Source organism: Squalius cephalus (assembly GCF_949319135.1).
Source record: "Squalius cephalus genome assembly, chromosome: 14".
Lineage (NCBI taxonomy): Eukaryota > Metazoa > Chordata > Actinopteri > Cypriniformes > Leuciscidae > Squalius > Squalius cephalus.
In genome coordinates this window covers 27277277-27300411 of record NC_137135.1, presented here as the reverse complement: position 1 = coordinate 27300411, position 23135 = coordinate 27277277, and the positions used below count along the sequence as shown (strand labels likewise).

General features: G+C 38.7%; 2 protein-coding genes across 2 annotated transcripts in view; one reads left to right on the top strand and one right to left on the bottom strand.

Annotated features, from left to right (window-relative positions):
• Nucleotides 1-30: 30 nt before the first annotated feature.
• Nucleotides 31-23135, top strand: part of macrod1 (mono-ADP ribosylhydrolase 1) — a 59828-nt gene continuing 36723 nt past the window's right edge. The window contains exons 1-3 of the mRNA XM_079892928.1: nt 31-696; nt 978-1070; nt 1264-1374. Coding sequence (XP_079749054.1) covers nt 279-696; nt 978-1070; nt 1264-1374 — 622 coding nt within the window. The 5' untranslated portion in view covers nt 31-278. The remainder of the gene's footprint in view (nt 697-977; nt 1071-1263; nt 1375-23135) is intronic.
• On the bottom strand, nt 7801-18334 carry flrt1b (fibronectin leucine rich transmembrane protein 1b). The gene is made up of 2 exons (XM_079892927.1): nt 18256-18334; nt 7801-12904 (listed from the first exon to the last, which is right to left on the bottom strand). The coding sequence occupies exon 2, from the start codon at nt 12771-12773 to the stop codon at nt 10626-10628; it is 2148 nt and encodes a 715-aa protein (XP_079749053.1). The 5' UTR covers nt 12774-12904; nt 18256-18334; the 3' UTR covers nt 7801-10625.

The window sequence follows — 23135 nt, the reverse complement described above, 5'->3', positions numbered from 1 at the left end:
AGATCAGTAAAGGATAAATGATGTTGATCCGGGACAATCCAAATACCGAGAAGCGCTTGAATTAACTCATGGACCCCTACCTATTGGTATAGTCCCATTTGCTTTTATTGTACCAGACAGTTGACTTTCAATTTCACTTCTTACTTTATAAACTCTTTCTTACAACTGTCTTCAAATCGAAACAAGGATAAAATCGAGGAGCAGACGGGAGTCATTCGGGCTTTAAACATTAAATTTGCCAGCTGTCAACTGTCAAGACAGACCAGAGTCACCAGACCATGGTGTTTCAGATGTCAAAACTTGCTGCTCGTGTTTCACTCTCTAAAAGTGTTGGGTTCATATCCAGCACTGAAAACAGATGGCCGAGTCATCTCAATTTCATCAGCAGACTTGCACATCGCTCCTTTCATGCCCTCTGCAGCGAAGGCAGAGGGTCTGCGAGTATCAAAGCGCTGGCCTCCCGGGGGGTCTTACGTAAAGCAGGCAGGTGGGAGAAGGTTTCCTCAGCCTCAAAGTCTCTCCACTGGCAGAGTGGAGGGGCCGTTAAGCCACTTCGCTCCGGCATGGTTGTCCTAGGAGCCGTGGGGGTCTCGGCTGCGTTGCTGGCGTCTCTGCGCACGAGCACGCTGCACGCTATGAGCGCGCGGCCCGGCCTGAACCTGGACTCGGAGAACAGTGACTGGAAAGAGGCAAAGAGTGAGTCTTTCCCTAGAGTAGACACCCGTCCACCCGTCTCTGTTAACCTTCATTAACAGGGAACCAGAAAGAAATATAAGAAATGTATCTATCTATCTATCTATCTATCTATCTATCTATCTATCAGAAGGCTTTCTCGTGCCAACATCACAGCTTGTTTACAAACTTTACTCATCTAGTTATTAATAATGTAGATGAATTTCTGAATAAAATAAAAACTTTGCATTTTTGTTTTTCCTTTATTTTGGTATGATTTGGTTTAAATTATTTCTTTTTGGTAGATACGCTTTGCTCCATGGATAAGGAGAAGAGGAGGGAAATGTACAGGGTTGACTTCATTCCTCTGGAGAAGATTCCTGTCTGGAGTCCATCAGGTGAACAAAACACTCATCATGTATAATAATTATAGCAAAAGTGAATCTCTTTGTTTTGATCCGAGTACAGTTTGATCTGTTTGTAGTCCAGAAAGTGTTTGAAGGTATGAATATATTGTTTTATTGGATGTAGACCACATTGGGGTTGTTTTGTGTAAAACATATGTGAACATCACTGTTTGCTTCTTCTTAGGTGGCTCCTCTTGTAAACCTCAGTACCAAGTCAATGAAGAGTTGAATAAGAAAATATCCCTCTTCAGTGGCGACATCACAAAACTGGAGATCGACTCGATTGCCAACGCAGGTGAGAGTCGAAGTACAGGAAAAATCAAAGTCTACATTTACCTGCTTGTGTTTGTCTGACAAAACCGTGTGTGCCTGGCCGTACATTATAAACTTAAAACAGATTCAGCAGTTTATTGTTAAAAGTTTTTTTTCTAGGCCATTTTTATTTCATTGTTTTTGAAAATATACAATCTGCAGGAAGATTTGGCATAGTTGAGCTTGAATATTTGTGGCCCTGTTTTGTCTGAAATGAACTCTGCGATATTAAGGCAGTGAGCCTTTGCCTTTCTCAGTTAGCAGCATTAAATGTCCATTTGAGTTAGAGAGCAAATGCATTCAATAGTTTTATAGAGGACAACAACAAAAACCCTCTTTTCAGCCGTTTTACTCTTTTTCCAGTACTATTTTAATAAAGTTGAACAGTAATTGTCAGCGGTCCTCGTCAGTAGAGCTCATGTGGAGGTAGAGCGTACTTGTCTGTCTCTGGGATCCAGTCAGTCCCTTTGTAGACACACCTCTGAGAGTTTTGGAACATTCATCTGCATTTGCTTGTGTGTTCTTGGCAGTTAAGTGACTTCCAGGAGCTTTCAAGCTTTTCACATTTGCATCCTTTAAATAGCAAAAGAGACAAGTCAAGCACTATGATGACAGACTAAAAACACCAAGGGCGTAGCCATCCTTTCAGAAGTGAGGGAAACAGAAATGCCAAGTTTATTACCAGGTTTTTTCCTGACAATTGTCTAATTGACAGGTTTTATTTTTTCTTATCTCTTGCTATTAATTGGCTAAGAAATCAAATACACTGCTGAGCATTAACCAGTTATTTCTATTCTATAATATTTGTTTTCTATATTTTACAAATGACAAATTTATGATTGGTTTGTATACTACAAACACTTGTGCATTAAGTCATCATCGATTTTATACAATGTAAAAAAAAAAAAGATCTCAGATTTTTTTTTTAATATAAATGATTTCCTGGAACGCCACAAGTTATTAATTCTACGAGTCAGTTTTGGGCTTTCTGTGAGAGAGCCGGCTTCCAGTATGAATGAAACATACATTACACAAGAGTGTTTAGCCCTCCATAATGTTTACATCACCACATTTTAGATAAGAATAAAACATCTGGTCATGCATAGACTATCTTGACTCTGAATTTAATCTAGATTTATTCACATTGGCCCATTAAAACTTCTATGTGAAGACGCTTGCCTGGAAAAAATTGTGGGGGACGAATTTATGGCCCTTGCGTATTCTACGGCCATGAAAAACACCATTGGTTACATAAGTAAAGCTCTACCTCCAAACTTTAGTCAGAGTAGCCATATTTAATTTTGCACAAAGGAAACAAGGTTGTGAGGGACAGATTTACAGTGGGTTGTACTGTTGTAATGTGTACCTTGGTGTCAGTTGTTCAAAACTGAAGTACATCGTTACGAAAGATTGACTGTAAAATTAGGTGGAACTAAGATATAAGGACTGTACATCTATCCCTCACAGCCTTGTTTTCATTTGTGCTCAAATAAATATGCCGTCTAACCTGAATAGGGTCCATTGTAGGTCAGGAAACGAAACAATTTCATAATTAATCTACAGCTATTAGAGTCAGCATATTCCAGATATTTAGCATATTGACATTAGCATATTCATACAGGGTTAGTAGAGTGCTCAGGTTTATTATTTCTCCATCATCACCTCTAAGCTGCCATAAAGCAAAGCAATGATTGGTTAATGTTTTAGCAATCATATTGCCAGATAGGACTTACACTTGCTGCTAGATGGCCTAATGGAGCTCATTTAAACAGGTATGCATGGGTAGAAAGAAAGGAAGTGGGCGAGGAGAAAAAGAAGCTGAAAAGGCAAAGGACTAAGAGTGAGCTTGAAGAGAGAGAGAGAGGAGTTTGTCTGACAGGGCATTGATTCATCTCTCCCAGTTGACGCATTGATCGGCTGGCCGTAGGTCTCGGTGTAAAAGCGTGAGGATTAACAGACTGTCCAGTGGTCATTCATTTGGAGGTTGGAATGAAGTTCTCAGGACTGCTAAGTATGCATCTCACTCACCAAAGTACCCAATTGAGTGAAAGCACGCACTTGTTGTATCTAGTATGTTTTTATAGCATGTAGCAGATTTTTCAGGTATAATATAACCTGATTGGTGTTTTTGGAAGTCAACTTGAAATGGCATTTGCGACTTATTGTGACATTTACGAATGAAATGGTTTGATTTTACCTATTGGGATTTGGCTGGATCTTGAAAAGTTGTTGCTGTATGATAGGTTGAAAAATAAAAGGGCTTGGTGACATCAACCATAAAAAAGAAGAAGAAAAAAAAGTAGATTCAGATGATGAGCACTTTATTACTTCTAGTTAATTTTTGGCTGGAGAAAACCACTTGTTATGGTGCTTGATATTGCAAACTGGTATTTCTTACCATATTGTTTCAATGTATTGTCATTATAATTTATAAACACACTGCTTGAAGCTTGTATCGGTCACTGCACTTTGGTATTCTTCTTTACCTATAATGCCTAATGTGTAGGAAGTCTCACTGATTCACAGAAAATAGCTTACTTCAACATTGCAAGATAAAGTGGATTAGAAGAGCAAGTTTAGACTGTCCAGTTCAGTAGCACATTAATGTGAAAAAATATGCTTGTACTGTTCAAAGAAATCCACTCTTACCTCTATTATTATAGTGAGGTAATAGTGAGATTATACTATTAAGTGATCATGCCTTTAAAATAGTCACCAAGCAAATGTTACAGTGCAGTGATTATTTCTAATCCGTTTATCTTTAGCTTTTCATCTGTGGAGGCTGCTAGACCAGGGGTGGGCAAGATTTTTGGCACATGGCCCACGTACATGAATAAAATTGCCTTTGAGATACAGTGTTGTTCTCGATTTGTTCTTGTATTCTTAAAGCTGAGAGAATTTAATGTACTTATTCTAGTACATGATGCACAAATTTCTGAAGTGTATCTGTGACTGATTGGGCCACTCAGTTCATTACTTGATTTTGTTTTTGAATTTGTTCATGTAACGTTTAATGTAGTAACCATTTTTGGTCTTGGAGTCTTTACTAAAGAGCAGATGAATTGAATCAGTTGTGTTTGATTAGGGAGACATCCAAATTGTGCAGAGTGTTGGAGGTACTACAGGATCAGGGTTGGTGGAAGATGGAAGTAGCACCAAGCAGCGACATTCCTTTGAACAGAAAATAGCCTAGCTCTGGAGGTCGATAATCTCCAACATGCAGTTAGATGTTTCATAGCACCTTTCGCAATGGAAAGTGAGAGAGAGAGAGAACATGCTCATGGTTGCTGGGCATACTGAGTTAAATATTGGGCTGAATGTTGACAAATTGTCCAGGTTTAAAGCTCTGATTAAATGTTTTGGTGTGGATGGCAATCTGGCAACCCTGATGTTAAATGCTTGGGGAGACTCATTAGGTGCTACTGAGCCGTATCGAATTACGAAACAATTTCAGGATAATTGACCTGTGGGCTGAATTAAACCATGTTGAGGGTCGTAGTTCTCTCGTGTTTGTGCTAGACTGTTATGAAAGTGAGATTTAAACAACAGTTGAACTGAGCAAAAACGTACGAACGCACAGTCTTTGAAACTTTGAGAACTCATCAGTCAATAGGGAGAGTGATGGAGAGCTGGGCTGGAGTGGGGAGGACTGTTTGTCTGTTGTTCTCAATAAAGATTGGATTTACAATAACATTGCCTCCACCCCCTGTCCTCTCTCTCCTCCCTCTCACAACATTTTACAGCTCTTGGCTCCTGGATCTGCCCTATAAAACACCGTAAACATAAAATCCACAAGCACTTAAGAACTGTCCTTCCGAGAGCAGGGGTGGAGGGAGGGATAAACATCCTTTTTACGCCACTAGCCATCCATCGCTCTGTCAATCCACCCATCCATCTAGTTAGTGGGAGAGGATATACTGTCCTGTATTGGTTTATTAAGATGCATTACATTGTGAATAGTGTATTGTGATTGAGTTTGTGAGAAAAAAACACATGCCCTTGTCGGTTAAATGACTGAAAAGTAAACGAAAATATATATATTTTTTCATAACCGTGAAAAAGAATGTGTTTGCTTGTTTGCTCATGGAAGAAATTGCTTTTGCCCTCCATGTTTGTTCATATTCTGCTGGGAATTAAGGACAAGTGTCAGTATTCTGAGTCAGATGAGTGATATTCCAGACACAGATACAGAAACGATCCCAGATAAGAGTGACGCCATGCTGTGTAGATTAACAAAAATAGAAAAAAAGAGAAAGAAATGAGATGGATTTGATTGCATTTCTGTATTATGAAAAGCAGCAAAAGAAACGGGAGGGCGCTGTGAGCTGAAGGCTACTTGTGTTTTTTAAATTTCTACTTTTGACTGACAGCAGAATAATCTAGAAAGCCTCAAGATGCGTTGTACAGAACTCTATCTTTACCCTCAGCCAGAAAAATAGCCCCACAGATAGTAGAGAGGCATGACAGAGGATAAGAATGAAGGGAGTAATGCTGCATTTCTCCCTGCGCAGTTTTAGACTTCACTGCCGGGTAAGACGGAATGCATAATTCACACTGATATGTCTTCCTTTCACAGAAAGCTTGTGATATTCACACAGCTTTGGCAGGGAGTGTGGATAGCGCCACACAGGCGTATGCAAAATGTGTAGACATCTCTAAATAGGTCTGAAAATGCAGCTTATTTGTCAAAGAGCATAAGCCATTAAATCTGTTATCTGTTGCAAATGAAGCTCAGCCTCCTTAGCTGGTGGTTCAGACCCCTCTCACCAGCGTAGGCGAATTTAAAATGAGTTCACACTGAGAAATCTCACATCTCTCAGCATATGCCACATTGTTGCTAATTGGAAACCAAGCTTGTTGGAGGGAAATTGTTGTCACACACAACCCTAATAAATTCATTCTGTCTGTGTCGCTTAGAATATTTCATTTTAGTGCAATAGCTTTTCTTTTATGCAGCATTTTAGCCAATTTAGTTTGTTTTGTTGAAAACGGTGGCAATTTGGTAGAAGAAAAAAAGATTTAAGCATTTATGTGAACAATGAATATGAACTGAATGAGAGTAAAACTGTTTAGATATTTTGGAGCGTCCGGAAATTCCCAAACGTAGTGCCGTGATAGAATTCTGTTTGATGCCTGAGGCTTTGGAATCATCTTTCAGTTACTGAACCTTTAATGATATGATTTAGGATTTTAAATGAATGATTTATGAATGAATGATTTAGGATTTTAAATGAATGATTTATGAATGAATGATTTAGGATTTTAAATGAATGATTTATGAATGAATGATTTAGGATTTAAAAAAAAAGATCTGAGCACGTTTGCAGAATGGCAGCCTCATAGCAATTATTTCAGGCCTCGTTAAAAGCCTCCCACCTTATCCCATTCTCTCACAATCAATCGACACTTTAGCTCCAATGAAGGAATGTGAATTTGTTGGTCTCCTCTCTAGTCTAATTAGCTTAATTGACCCAATGTGGTAAATGCAGGGAAAAGAGGCATGTGGTTCATCAGGGACGACATCTGAGAGTTTCTGCTGCTGTTTGGATTGGTGCAATTGCTTGCAGTAATTGTAATTCTCAGTTTGGTTGCGCTAGGTGCAATGTGAGAGGCACTGTGAAGCCCCTATAGGTGTAGCTTCTTGGGTGTTTGATTTACCAGTAATTGGTACTTGTCAAACTCTCAAGTTAATTGTTGGGTATTGTCAAGTTGGCCTTTTAACTGGTGATTTGAGCAGCAAAAGCTACTTTAAGGTTCGTTATGGATGCCATATGCATCTGTGCCTTCTTCCATATGTCAGTGTCTACAACTGTCTTTGGCAGTCATATGCTTAATAACACTCAATAATTTGATGTTGCTGTGAATTGTAAATCGCTATGGAAGAAGGTGCTGTTTTCCAATTATCTAGTATTACATTCATTTGAGAAATGGGTTGGGGAACAGGTGCAAATAACTAATTGAACTTGACGCTGTCTGAGAAGCCACACTGAGGACATGGCAGTTATTTTACGTACACATTAAGCTATTGAAGAGCTTGTGTTTAAAGGCCATTCTTTCTTGGATACTGTATACTGCGCTTCCCCCCGATTATATTGATCTCTGCATTGCTTACACAGGCATTACCACACTATCCAGATTGGAGGCATGTTTGCGCTTAAACAGACACTATCCAGTTTTCTTTATTCACTCTTCCAGCGGATGAGCTTGTGCCATTTATGCCTATCAATGTCACCATGGAGATTTTCTCTAAACTGTTCAAGGCCCTTAGGGAACTGACAAAGGGGGTTATGCCCCACACATGAAAGATTGGGTGAGAATAGATGGGTGCATTCATTATTATTTTAAAGGACAGGGCAAACATTTTTTGCTTGGATAGATCATGTATTATGATAGATCATATATAGATCATTTATTTCTATTAACTACATACACATCAACAAAGTGTTTCATCACAACTTTTAATGATACATATATAAATGAAAAAGATAACAAGCTTTATTTACTATTCATCATGATGGTATTCCATATCTATAACGAGAGAAAGAAGTGATTTACATGTACTACTTGTTTGAATAGTTCACATTTAAAATGCATCAGAAAAGGCTGGAAAATTGCAGATCCGGTACGGATATCCTTTTAGTGTTCCTACCTTTCTACTCTCCCGGATAATGCTGCGTTTAAGTCACACAAAGTCAAACTGTGGGAAAAAAGTGGATTGTCTTTAATCAGTTAAAGACCTTTGTTCTCTCTCTTCCTTCTTAGCCCACACACGAGATGCAGAGGTTCACAGTGTTACATATTTTATTAATCCCTGATTTCTGTTTTTCCTGCACCTCAGCGTTAAACACACAAAGATTGTAATGAGCTGACGTGTAAATGTTGTCTGATCATTTGTCATCTACTTTTAGCCTCCACAACATTCTCTAGTATGTTCTGTATCAACAAGGCCTGCCCTTTAGTTACAATTTTTTTTTTTTTTTTTTTTACATGCTAAATTGACTGTGTTATCTATGTCAGCCTGTCAGTTTGGGTTCATTCATCAATTAGGGTTGACCCCTTTCATGATTGTCATGCCTCTTTCTATTTAGATTAAATTTCCTCAGATTTTAAAGTCATATCTTCCATCATAATTTAAATGTGGTTGTCTTTTGTTGAGCAGGTGAAACTACTGAGCTTTGTAAATTTGATTTGACTGTTCTTGAAACCTCCATGTGGTGAATAGAAAATGTTATTTTTTCACGTTCTCAGACATAAGATATCCACTTTTTCAGTGTCTTATTTTTTTTTTAGACAAATTTTCTTTTGTGAACATGAAACCTTTTTTCTGTGCTTTCATCTCTTTCCTTCTCTTTCCTTTTGTCTCCTTCTACCACACTTTTCTCACTCTCATTAAAAGAAAAGAAACCCAGAAGCAATTTGAGGTCTTTCATTGTCAAAACTATTATCACCACTGTCAGCTCCCTGGGTTGGGAACAAAGTCCTCGTGCTGCGTGCAAAAGAAATAGAGAGAATAAAGGAAAAGCCCATAAAAGGAGGGAGAGAGAACGGAGAATCAGAATTTGAATAACACCCCCCAAAAAGATGGGGTTTTTTTTGTTTTTGTTTTTTTGTTTGTTTTTTGTCGTCAGTATCCCCAGAATGGAAAGGCATCAGTTTCCCCCAGTGCATATATACACAGTAAAGTCCAGGTAGCAAAACTATATCTAAATGAACCTGTTCCCAGATCTCAACATCATCATCATCATCATCATCATCATCATGCTAACCCTTAATATGAGCTAGTTTTAGGACACTGATAATCATTGGTACTAAGATGAACAAACAGCTTCAATTATCATCTGAATATTGGATAACATCAACACCAAGAGTGGTATCCCTGGCACTTTCTGACTATTATAGGTATTTTAAGCATGTTCCAGAGGGCTTTTTGCCCATTAAGAACAATGTTTTGAAAACAGACTAAAGTAGGCACAAAGGGTACTTTGGAATAGGGGTGTGCCGAATGAAAACCTGCTTTATTCACATTTCACGAGGTGTTCCACTCTGAACATTTTTATGTAACCATGTTAATGTTTCGCATCCATTGACTGCTATTTAATTAACACTTTGAAGGCCCAGAAAGGTATTAAAAAATTTGTTAAAATACTCCATGTGACTACAGTGGTTCAACCATAATTTTATGAAACAACGAGAATACTTTTTGTGCGCCAAAAAACAAAATAACGACTTCATTCAACAATCTCTTCTCTTCAGTATAAGTCTCCAACGTGCGTTCACAAGAGCACCACGACGCATGCGTGTGGAAACCTGGAATCCTCTGTTAGACAGCGAGATACATGTGTTGTCTCATCATCTGAACTATCCAAACTTTCAAGATGTGGCATGACAATATCACAATCGATGCAGCACACACTCTCCTGTTCAGTAGGCATCGCTTGGCACTGATGATCTGAGCATGCGTCTTCCTCTACTTGTAAACACAACCCTGCGTTTCTGGGTCATATGTCAGAATGCCAGCTCCTGCGTCATCACCACACACACATGCGTCTAGAGCACCACGGAGACTGATACGGAAGAGAAGAAATTGTTGAATATAGTCGTTATTTTTATTTATTTTTTGACGCACAAAAAGTATTCTCGTCCCTTCATAAAATCAAGGTTGAACCACTGTAGTCACATGGACTATTTTAATGATGTCTTTCCTGCCTTTCTGGGCCTTCAAAGTGTTAATTAAATAGCTGTCCATGGAGCCCCTCCTGAGCCATCGGATTTCATCGAAAATATCTTAATTTGTGTTCCGAAGATGCACGAAGGTCTTGCGGGTTTGGAACGACATGGGGTTGAGTAATTAATGACAGAATTTTCATTTTTGGGTGAACTAACTCCTTTAACTCCTGATTTTGAACAGTGAATAATTTTCTTTCTTTCTAGTAATGTCTTAAAAGATGCAATTCAATTAACGGAATCCTGATTTTTGTTTTAAACGTCATGATGTTACACCAATTCTCCAATGGTAAATGAAAACTGCCATTTTAAATATAAATATTTTGATTTCAAATCTAATTGAAATCTATCATCTACCCAGTAATAACATTTTGTGTCTGATGAATGGGGTAAAATGGTCCCCTTAGAATCGGCACACCCCTACTTTAGAACCTAGGGAAAAGAAACCCTCACCCAACTGCTTTACCTAAAGAAAGGAACAGAATAGGCAGTGGGTTATAAAAAAGGCTATCACGTGTATGAATAATCTATGTCTGGTATTCCCCCTTCTCTGTATCCTCGATTTGTTCCATAGCCTGGATTTCCTGTGTGGTTCAGGGTGCTCCTATATAGAGTTGCATTATTAGAGGGAAAGATAGTATGGATGTATGTCATATCCTCAACTTTTGCCTTAGGCTGCAAAGGCTGTTGGGCAGACATTGGTGTCATTTGAAAGCCGTGAGCCCTGATTTCTAAGATTGACGTGTCTTTTATGGTTCCAGACTCAACATAGTCATCGTAATGTTTGCTGGCACCTCTTGATCCAACTACATCTCTACCGTATATAGAGTGATCACCTGGTGCAAGGTACCCTGCACGGTGTCCATACCAGCAGAAGATGCCAAAAATTAAGAACAAAGACACCAATGCTGTTGCACCTCCAATAATTCCAGCAAGTGGTAGTGCTGACAGTTGGTCAGTTCCCCGATCGCTGTCCTGGTCTGAAATAGGCTGCTCTAGGGGATCCGTCTCTGTTTTGGCACAAGCAGGAGGCTCATGCTCTGAGTTTGTGTTTATGTTTAACCCCCCAGTTGCCGTGAAAGAGGTTCTTTTACCATCGTTTCCAGAGAGAGGCACCAAGCAGATGATATAACTTGACTGGGGTTGTAGTTGCGTAAGTAAATACTCACGGCGATCCCCTGGCACAAGTGTTTCTGTGATTGACCCCATTGCAGGACTGTTGCCTAGTCGCAACCAGGAAAGTCTGAAGGAGGGAACTGGCTGTGCAGCCTGCCAAGTAATGTGGACTGTCTCTGGTGTGAGAGGTTTTACACTGATTAGTAACGATTTACCAGTAACCCCATTTCCGCCTCCAAGACTGTCCTGGCCCATATCAGAATACTTGTGTCCTGGTCGTCTGGATCGGAGGGTAAAGAGGGAACCTTGTGGAAGTGGAGGGGTTGTTGTAACTGGGGGCTGTGTTGGAAAATAACCTTTCTCTTTTTTTGCTCCTTCATTTCCAACCATTCCTCCTGCAGTATCTACACTGATCTCACAGTCTTCTAATTGACTGGTAAGGTCCCTTAGTACCATGCCTCTTAGTCTCTCTGGTCCATGGCAAGTTAAACCTCTCACAGTCACTGATGAACCTCGCTCATGCAACCAGTCATGAAGCCAGCGGAGGTTACAGCCACAGTACCAGGGATTTCCTCGGACGAGTAATTGTGAAAGGCTGTCTAGATCCTTGAATAAACCCCTCGGAAGAGTCGTTAAGTTGTTACCAGATAGGTCCAGTTTCTGTAGTCTTCGCATGCCGTCCAGGGAGCCCCGTGGCATGTGGGCTATTGCATTGTCCTGTAGATAGAGCCGAAGGAGATGCATACTAGGAAGGTTTAATGGTGGTGCCTGGAGCGAGTTACGAACCAGAGAAAGCTCTGTGAGATTAGACAGCCGTGAAAATGTGTCATCTGCGATTCGTTGATTTGCCAGCAGATTTCCATCGAGGAAGAGACGTCTTAGAGAGGAGAGACCTCGAAATGCATGCGTTGGAATAGTTGAAATCCGATTGTCGTCTAGTCTGAGTTCCTCAAGTGATGCAGGCAGTCCTGATGGTATACTTGAGAGGTGGTTGCGTGACAAAAAAAGAAGACGCAACCTCGGATTGTTGGCGAATGCTTTGTCCTCTATACTTACGGTTGAAACTGAATTGTCATCCATGTGAAGCTTCTCCAGCAAGGGGAGCCGTGCAAGAGCGGAACGCGGTAAAGTTCGTATGTTATTGTCCTGTAGGTGAAGTTCCCGTAGTGATGGAGGCAGATGTGTTGGAAAATCATCAAGTTCATTATCATAAAGGTAAACTACTCTCACAGTCAGTCGTCGCTCTAAAGATGTTGGTAGCCCAGCATTGTCTATCCGGTTGTTTTGCAGATAGAGCACAGCTGCTGTTAATGGTAATGGAGGAATGATGCTCAAGCCACGGTCATTGCAGTAAATGAAGCCATCATCACACCTGCAAGCTGAGGGGCATGGCACGTCTCCCTGAAGCTCCGCCTCCCCGAGAGCTGCCTCTGCGGCGGCAGCAGTTGCTGCTGCAAACTCGAGAACTTCAACCAATAATGTCAGGCATAGAAGAAGTAGGAACAACCAATCGCGGAGTTCAACAAGGCTCTCTGTGGCCATAATTCCAGGCAATGTACCCCACTCTCTCTGCAGACTTAGTTTAACCCAATGTCTCAAGTCAATATTATTGGTCAGTCACTGTAGTTGGGTAAGCGCAGGTCTTTCTTGTCCTTTGCTTCCAATCACAAGCCCTGTGGGAAATATTGAAAAGTAAAAAATAAAATAAAAAAAGTTTACATTTGGTTTAGAGTATAATGCAATTATAAGTCCACTTGTGTTACATAGTATGCTGTCTGACTTTTACAGGACTTCTGCTTAAATGTGAAAAACATTGCAAGGTGGTAAGAGGTTAGTAAGCAAGTGCAAAGAAAATCAGTCAAGCTGAAAGGCTTTCTAGATAACCTTAGCAGTGCGACTGACAGATAGGAAGCATTAGACAGAACCATTAGAATAAAAAAGGACTGCAAGAAAAAGGTAAATGGATCGAGGTTGAGCAACTAAATGAGTGTGGAAAGAGTTGAATGTAACTTTTACATTACCACATTTTACACTGAAAATTCTAGGTGTGAGGTGGTCGTTCTGAACTTGTATTAAAATATGATTGACATTTGAATTCCTGGAAAAACAATTACAGTTTTATTCCTGGATTGACCTTAAGTCATATTTGAATTCAAATGTTACAGGGAACAGTGTTTGAATAAATCACTAGTTTAATTTTAGCTCAAATGTTTTGAAAGTTCACAGAAGGGTCAGATAGAGCTCTCATTTTCAGTCTGATTTGCAATTGAGATTTAGATGAAAACCACAGACGTTTACAACAAATTGACATGCATAATGGATGCTGTTTCTTGGTTGTTATTGTTTTCAAAATAGCATGAATTATTCAGAGAGACTACATGGAATACCCAACAGAGATTTCACTCTGTTTAACCAGTCATTGACTAGATGGCCAGGGATTGTGAATTTCCTGTGTATGTATTCTCTGCAAGCCTTGTCTGTGACTCTTATCAATGTTAAATAGAGGAAGGAAGGCAAAAAATATTTGCAATTTAGCTGGAAATATTTTTTTTAATAATAATTAAACTGTCCCTTTAGGTCTAAAATGTATCAAAGTAAAAAAGTATATACATTCAGCATTATTGTGACAAAAAAACAGCCAGATATATTTTTTAAATCGTCAATATGTTTTTGCTTCAGGGTTCATCAATAAGAATGGCCCCTGCACAGTAAAATCATGTTAATTTCGGGCCAGTGCTGCGTTTACACTAAATATATTTACATTCATTGATCTTGTACATCCAGTTTTTTGGCACCAAGTTTTGTTTATGTGCCACCAAAATAATGTTATCTGTCTGGACAGCAAGGATGATGTTTTATCAAAATTGCAAGAGATGATTTGTGATTAGTCTTGAAAGCATCATTGAGAATTTCCAACTTGTTACATTTTCTCTTTGTAAAGGAATTTAAGAAATATTCTTTCTTCACTAAAATGTGCATTTGTTCTCAATTTTGAGACATTAACATACTCATTTGTCATTAATCCAAAATGCACTTCTTTTTTTCTTTTTTTTTAACTTGAGTATTTGTGTGTGAAGGTTCGGTGTGCATCACTCTCTGCTGGGGCCTCATTCTTTTTGCTGTCTTCCATCCTATGGGATTGGACTCAAGGTTGTTTTTGTTGCAGGCCAGGCCAGATGGGAAATGGTTGGCTGTCTCTTGGTTACGAACGTTGTTACCTTAAGCAGCAACTACATGCAAAACAAACCCTTAAACTGTGCTAGTACCCATGCTAAACTGATCAATAGAGCTTAGCTAGTATTGGAAGCTAGTTTGTCTTGGAAATTATTCCATTTTATTGGAAACATTTTCATCTTGTTTGTTATGATTACAGACAACATTTATAACATTCTAAGGAAACAATTAGCAAAAAATATGGTATTTTTTATAATCAGATATCATTGTTGGCACTTTGACTGTCTCCTTTTCAAGTCTGTCTCTCTTTTTAAATGAGGCGGGCTACATGAAAATGGGAGCAATTTAAATGTCATATTTAATGGCTCTCCCAGTGTGTGTACATTTGGGTATTTTTAGAAATAAAAAATCAGCTGTCTCTCAGCCCTGACAGTATATTCTCACAAAGAGGGGTGGAAGCTTGAGGAAACTTGAGAAAAAATATAGTTCTGAACAGAAACGCTTATTTGAAATTGAGATTAACTGGTTAATAGAATGGTGCAAGTATGACGTCAGAACCCGGAAGACAAATTCGCTGCTGGTTTCTTCAAGCTTTTCCTATGGGGTAAAGCCTTTGGTAAGCATAACTTGACTATACTTTTACGTTTTGTTCTATGATGTAAATTACAATGCAAATTTTAAAGCAGTTATGTTTATTTTTTATTTTTGCAGTGTACGAATTAGACTTCTGGGTTCTTATGTCATAACTTCACCACTCTGTTATTTTATCGTTTAATATTTAAATTTAGAAGTCAACCAATCATGAATTAAAATAGTAGGGCCTATGCAAATGTGACATTGATGCATCCAACGTCAGTGAAATGTCCGCGCTCACCCCTCAGTGGTAAGTCGCAATGGCAATGCACTGGCATTAGAGGTAATATGCAGCGTGGTATGCTTTTGAAACCAGTGAAAATTGCAGGATACTGTAGAACCTAGGGATGTTAATTTCAGGTTTTTTTTCCCTGACCAACAATTGATGCCAGCCAACCGATCATTAACCATTAACCAACAAGATTATGTTAAATTAGAATTAAATTAAATTAGAATGGTCTATGACCCATTAAAAATATAGAAATTTGTTTCCCAGGGGTTTAGTTTTGCATGCGCAAACAGCATAAACAACAGTACATGGATTCAAATATCTTCACATCACAGACCAGCAGCGCTTCTGTGAACGGAATAAAACAGAATAAAAAATATATATAAAAGGAATAAATTGGCCTATACACAAAAAAATGTTTCACTTAAATAATTAACAGAAAGAAAAGACAGATTTTTGGTCAATTTTTGTGACGTGCTCCACAAACAAGTTCACGGAAAGAAAACTGTACTTAGGTAGGCCTACACCTTGTTGTCACCAAACAAATGTGAGCACCGCTCCAGTGTGCTGTTGTTATGCCAAGCACATTTTTGCACATGCAGGATAATGTTTAACGTTGATATTGGAAAGTGAGTGAAGTACAAAGTCTATAGTTTACATAATAAATAATAGTTTATCATCCAAATACATTGCGAATATGGAAACATTTGGATTTGTGCTGAATGAGAGAGGTAGGCATGAGCCCAATTCGGGTTTCGTTCAGTTGTTTTAAATGAATTTGTTTTAGTTTGACGTTATATAGCTACTTATATTTTTCATTTTTGTTCTATTCTGAATACCGTAAAAATTAAAGGATTTGTTGTGGAGTGAGGGGAATAGCCTATAGTTATGTTTGTAGTGTTTATAATGTTTGTAAACATTTCGCTTTATTTGCATGTATTTTACATTATTTCTGAATGTAATAATAAAATGCAACTTATACGTGACTTTTCTTTTTTTACTCTCAAAAACACAATTTTGTAGGTGTATGTGTTTTTAACCATGCAGACTTTAATTGTATTACACCGTTTAACTGACAGTTTTTCCTGTCGTTTACATTTGTTCAAAATGTATAAATGTTATAAACGATGCTGTATTAGCTATGACTAGAAGGCAAATACCAGACTAACGCTTGCTTTGTGTTTTTTGAGTAAAGAAAACGGTGTACTTATTATTATTATTATTATTATTATTATTATTACATTTACATTTATTCATTTAGCAGACACTTTTATCCAAAGCGACTTACAAGTGAGAACAATAGAAGCAGTTAAACTAACAATAGGACAACATATGCAATTGCTATGACCCTTCCCAGTTTAATCTAACGCAGTACGTGTACTTTTTAAAAAAAATATTTGTTTTTTTTAAGATAATAGATATAGAATAGAAGATAAAGTGTTAGTATTAAAGGAGAACTCCGGTCAATTTTAACATTGAGCTAATTTTTTTGTACATTTGGAGTGCTGTCAATACAGAGAACAACGACAAAAATCGGTGTTGCCTACACCGAGTTATTCTATTTTTAAAATTTGCACCCTGTTGACTTCAATGGGGCAAGTACTAAACCTGCTTTTAGCCTCTTAACATCCTTGATGTGTCATTACAAGTGCACAGAAAATGTGAGTGATTCCTTCTGAGTGAACACGAGTGAGTCTGACTGCAGTAGATGTGAAAGAAATGTATAAAAATGATGTTATTTAAGCCAGCGCAAATACCTTTGTTTACATCCTGTTTTTCGGTTGAAGTCCAAAGTAGTCGATTGCAGAGTTCACACGCATAGGTTTAATACCTATGATCACGCGCGTGAACTCGGCAATCGACTACTTTGGACTTCAACCGAAAAACAGGATGTAAACAAAGGTATTTGCGCTGGCTTAAATAACATCATTTTTATACATTTCTTTCACATCTACTGCAGTCAGACTCACTCGTGTTCACTCAGAAGGAATCACTCACATTTTCTGTGCACTTGTAATGACACATCAAGGATGTTAAGAGGCTAAAAGCAGGTTTAGTACTTGCCCCATTGAAGTCAACAGGGTGCAAATTTTAAAAATAGAATAACTCGGTGTAGGCAACACCGATTTTTGTCGTTGTTCTCTGTATTGACAGCACTCCAAATGTACAAAAAAATTAGCTCAATGTTAAAATTGACCGGAGTTCTCCTTTAATGGATCAAGTGTTGCCGAAAAAGATTAAGTGTTGCGAAAGTATAGGCTTTTTTGATTTTTCTAATTAAACTGTTTTCGGAACATTAATGTTGCAGAGGGAACACGTGAACAAAAACATTAAAATACTGATAAAACTATTTATTTATTTTCTTTTCGTTTTTAAGCCCTGAGAAGTTGATGTGTAAAACAACTTGTAAGTTTGCCTTTAGATGGCAGAGTGACCACGAGAAACTCTGTCTCCAACTTGCTGCACTGTTTGAAACATTTGTATGTAGGCAGGTTACCTTTACCAGGTTTACCTTCCCTCTGTTCTGCATCTCTCGTCTGTTTCTCTATCCTTCACTCAAACGTTTCTCTGCTCTGAAGAAGGTTTTCATCTCGGCCATCTCTGTATCCGCCCACTGTGCATCTCTAATCTCTCATAATCTCTTCTTATACACTTCTTTAATCATACTGTTTTTTTTTGTTTTTTTTTTCTGTATATCCTGCTGATCCTCCTGTGTCAATCCTGCATTTTCACTCTGCCTAAATCTGCTTTTTTGATCCTTCTCTTGAGTCTTTATTTCCTTTCTTTTTAGTTTCTACTTCAATTCTGGTGACAATACAGAAAGATATATTTGTGCTGCACAAATATATATATATATATATTTTTTTCCAGCCACACAGCTCTTTACACATTTCCTATTGTATTAGGACAGGATGTAGGCATTCAAGAATTCCTAAAATCTAATAATTTTTAAGTTGGCTATTTTTTTACAAAAACAACTGTTCTTACCATCTAGCGGGTATCCCACATTGTCCTTTGGCTGGTAGGTCTGAGCAGTCAGTGTTTGAGCAGTGTCACTCGTCCTCTTGATTCAAGATAGGAAATTGATAGAGCTCAAGGTCTTTCTTCTTGATCCTCTATGTCCTTTGACTTCAGTGACCAACGAAAATTGCAGCCCTTTATTGTTGGATTCCTATAAATTGTAGGCACTGAAATAAGCATAACGTCAACCAGAAAAACCCTGGGAATTTTTTCCAGTGTCAATCAATAGAAGCAGCCAAAATGTTCACTTCCGTGCAGCGAGAGAATATCCGAGCCGATGATGTGTATTCAAGTTGCAGTGTGTCCATCAAAGTTGACATCATGTTGATTGTGTTTTCTTGAATGAGAATAGATGTTGTAACCCCTCATCTTTGACACCGTGCTACCTGTGAAGAAAACATTTTCAGTGAATTAGAGTGCCAGGACAGGAAAGACTTTAATATTCACAGTAGGTCATTTTCTCTTTAAACTTGGCTTGACCTAAAAAGAACTATTTCAAAGAATATCAACTCTGAAAATGGTGAAGTCAAGTTCAGTGTGCAGAATTAAGTGGAAAATCTCTTTTACAGGCTGCTCTAAGCCATAGCCAGGACCAAAAACGCAAAAAATCAAGGCACACACGTATTGTTGCAAACTGGGTCACACTGTTGACAAGACTGAGGAAGGGCAACAAATGATGGGTGTCTTTTTCGAAGCAATCTTCTGAATTAGGTAAAGGGATTTTGGAGACTAATTAATTTTTTTTAGATGACTCTAGATTATGCATAATGTATTTTCATATGTTTAGATTTCCGCTGTGAGTGTTTGTTGTTTATGTTTACAAGAACTGCTGCTTTGGGACTAAGCCTTTTGAACCAGCAACTGTTAACTCTCTTTGTGTCGTAGTGTGCTGAATCTGTTTAAATTCCCAGGCCTGACGTGGTTGATTTGTGTTTGTGATGTTTAAAGTCTCCTCTGGGTCCCACTGACTCCCAGTCTAATTGCTTTTTCATGGTCCAGTCAGAGATTGGGAGTTATCAGAAACATTATTGCAGAAATATAATGCACCATGCGGACGTAGCAGCCTGGCGAAGATGGATCAGCGGAGGCCCATAGTACCACGTGTGAGAGGAGACAGGGAGCATTTCCAAGGCACACAGCTAACGTAAAGGGAGTTGAGCAGAGGAGGAGTAATAAGGACAAAGATGGCTAATTAAAATCAATAAACGTACTGGGGAATTTCCGCCAATCAATGCTCGTAGATGGTGAAAAAAATAAGGTCTATTCAGTCAGATGTCTGAAAATGTCTAGCGGGTATAAAACCAGACAAATACACAGCCCGCTGCCCTTCTCTCTTCACCTTTCTCACTCTGCCACTCTGTCTCTCGTACGGTATAATGGGGCAGTCACATTAGGAAAGAGATTATGATGGGAGATGATAAGAGGTTATATCAGTGCTGCTGTCATGCTCGCACTGACCTCCATCCCCAGACGTACTTGAGTAAATGCTGAAAATGGACAGTAATAATGTTCAGCTGGAGTAGGGTGGTGCAGTTCCAATGCTCCGGGGCTGTTAATATTGCTGATGGTACCAATGTCCTCTATTCTTAAAGTTATTAGAATGGTGGAGATACATCTGTGCTTTGATTTGTATGTCCTTGCATGTTTGAGGGTGAGTGTGTCTGTGTATATGTGTTTGTGTGCATGCATATGTGTATGAGCCCATGTCAAACATTTTTGCCATCCTGTGCACGTAACCTACCCATCTCTGCCTTTCAATTTCTCATTTGCTGAGCGAGGGAGAGAGAATGGAAAAGAGAGAGAGGGGCAGATGGAGGAGTAAAGGAAAGAAGGAAGATTGATGAACCTATTGGAATCAAATTTGGTGGCAGAAATGACTGTCAGGCCTAGTATCCACAACAACACATATTCACAGCACCGGCACAAAGACAGACACACTGAGACTCACTGGGCTTTGTCTTAGGATCATGAAGGAGCATGAAATCTTAATGGTCTATCTCATTCCTCACACAGCTTTGTCATAAAATATTACTCAAGTACATCATGAAATAATTACCCCCCAGCAAATACAGTTCATTATTAATTCACAACAAGCACTGATGAACAACGTTGTTGTATTGGCTGGCTAACAATGTAAACAACTGGAGAGTTTTGTGTTACTGTCTGGTCCCTTGCACATAAGAGCAGTAAACTCAGTTAATATGACATGATTGGTACACAGTAGGGCCCTCAGGAATTGTGGTATTTTACTGAACAGTGAGTGTCTGTATGTGTGTATGTGGCTTACATTGGGGATACGAAGATAGACGCCATAATAGCAGAGCATTGGCCGGAGGGCATACTTGTGTGTCAGGATATTTTTCAGTTCCCATATCAGCACATGCCTCTGAAACTAGTTCTCTAGGCCTACAGGCTACAGTGTTGTAGTGATTGTCCACAGCGCAGTTTTGTTTTAAAATGGTTTCGTCAATGCGACTCGGAGTTCTAGAATTGGAAGTGCTCTCTAGAATATTCTACAATCGTCACATTCATGAAACGACAGATCTGTCTTCGGCTAATGACGCTTTAAAACTTCTTTTCAGAAAGCGGACTAATTCATTGCTCAGTCTACTCGTTGTAATTACCTACTATTCAGTGAAGAAAGGAAAAAAATATATAATTGCTACACAGAGATGTTTTGACAGTGGAGTACAAACACCTTGATGAGATGTGCCTAGGTACCGTTCTCTCTCTTTCTTTTTTTTTTTTTTTGCAGTCCAGTGATGTCTCAGATCTTTAACTGCCAGTGGCTCTGCAGAGCTGAATAGTAATATGTGTGTGCGTGTGGATGTGTGTATTTCACTCTCTAAGATCTAATGATAATTAGCTAAAGGTAATCAGGGGTAATTCAGCAACGGGAGTGAAAATGGCAGGAGACGCAGGGATGTGACCAGCCTCTCAACACACACCCACACACTGCAGCCTTTTAGCATGAACAACCAGGAGCAAAGAGAGGGAGAAGCAGAGATGAGGGGTAAGTGTGACAGGGATGCATGGATGAGCAGAGAGGGGAACGCACCTTGTTTTACCCTTATCCCCATTTTCCTGTATTATTCCTGTGCGCTTCCTCTCTTCTCTCTTTTGGCTCCCATCCTCTTGGATGTTCACCAGTGCATTTACTGTAATCTGTGAACCATTAATGCATAAATGCCTATACTGATTTATGTCCTTATTATATTCAGTGTTTGTGCACTGAACAGAGCCAGTGGCTTGTGAATGTGATAAAGATGCACTAGAGAGAGAGAGAGAGAGAGAGAGAGAGAGAGAGAGAGAGAGAGAGAGAGAGAGAGAGAGAGAGAGAGAGAGAGAGAGAGAGAGAGAGAGAGAGAGAGAGAGAGAGAGAGAGAGAGAGAGAGAGAGAGAGAGAGAGAGAGAGAGAGAGAGAGAGAGAGAGAGAGAGAGAGAGAGAGAGAGAGACCTAATGCATTGAAGTAACAGAACTCTTGAATGTATATGCAATACAAAAAAAAAAACCATCAACGCTTACTGGTATTTATAAATGCATACAAGCATAATTTAGTCTTAAGGCTGATTGCATTATAGACAAAGTATGACTGGGATGCAAGGACAAGGGCACATAGTGGAAGTTTGACTAAGGCATTCATCCTTATAATTATGGGGTTTTCTATCTGACATAAAAAATCTCTGATCATCTTATTTTGGTGTATTTTGAGTGACATGCCACGATATTCAATATCCTTTGCCTTTCTTTGTGTCTGATGTCATGAATGACGGTACTGTAATTCATAAGTTGCAAAGAAGATGGATGAATTGACTTGAATGCCTACAGAAAGTGGAGAATGAATTAGCTTTATTTACCTTTTGTTAATCATGAAAGATGGAGTCAAATTCAGCAGCAGGATGGTGGTGCGTTTGGAGTTGTACATCTGCACCTGCAACATGCGAATGAAACCCTACTACCCCTCATAACTCTGACAGTGCTAGCTGCACATCTCATCTGTCTATAAAATTGTGTACTAAGCAGTCATCTCCAATAAAATCATTTTAATGGACAAGAATTAATGTTCTCGACCCTGAGGTTTAACAGAGCGTTGGTGTTTGGTTTGATGAGAAATATACTCTTGTATTGAGTGTGTTTTTCATTGTTGTCTGAATAAAGAAAATTAAATGTTATGCGTCACCTCGTTGATAAAATGCATTTAGACATTTCCAGGGATAACATGACTGTCTGTGGTTCAAATTCTCTCTCTTTTAATGGTCTAAATACAGACCATTAAATTCTATGCAGTATTTTGCTTCTGAAATAATTTATGCTGCTTCATCCTCTCTCTAAATTCCACATCTCATATTTTTCCTCTGTCTCATGGTCCCTAATGAACAGGTAAATGCTAAACCACATTTTTACTCCACCAATCTTTTAGTGTATTTTTCCTCTTTCAAAGTCATCCTCCTATTATTCTTTGAAGACAAAATGTTGTTATTGCTATCACATTTCTAATATTGTCTTATATTATGTTTACTTTTCTTGAGGTGAGTATCTCATCAATGTTGTAAATATATGACAGACATTTATCACTGTCACCACTTCCAGTCATTTTCCTTTCTTCACTTGTCTTCTAATTTGTTTACATTTATTCATTTATTTTGTCTTCCCATTTCCTTTTCCATTTGTGATCCCAATATTTTTGTGCCAATATACCATCTACCCTTCCAGCTGGATAAGATTGGCTTTTATTAGAATTATATATGAACACTGACATATACGTAAATCACTTTCTGGTGATGCATTTCAACTAGCTCCTTGTCCCTTTCAAATAATATTCCTCCCTTGGATTACCATTTCAGCC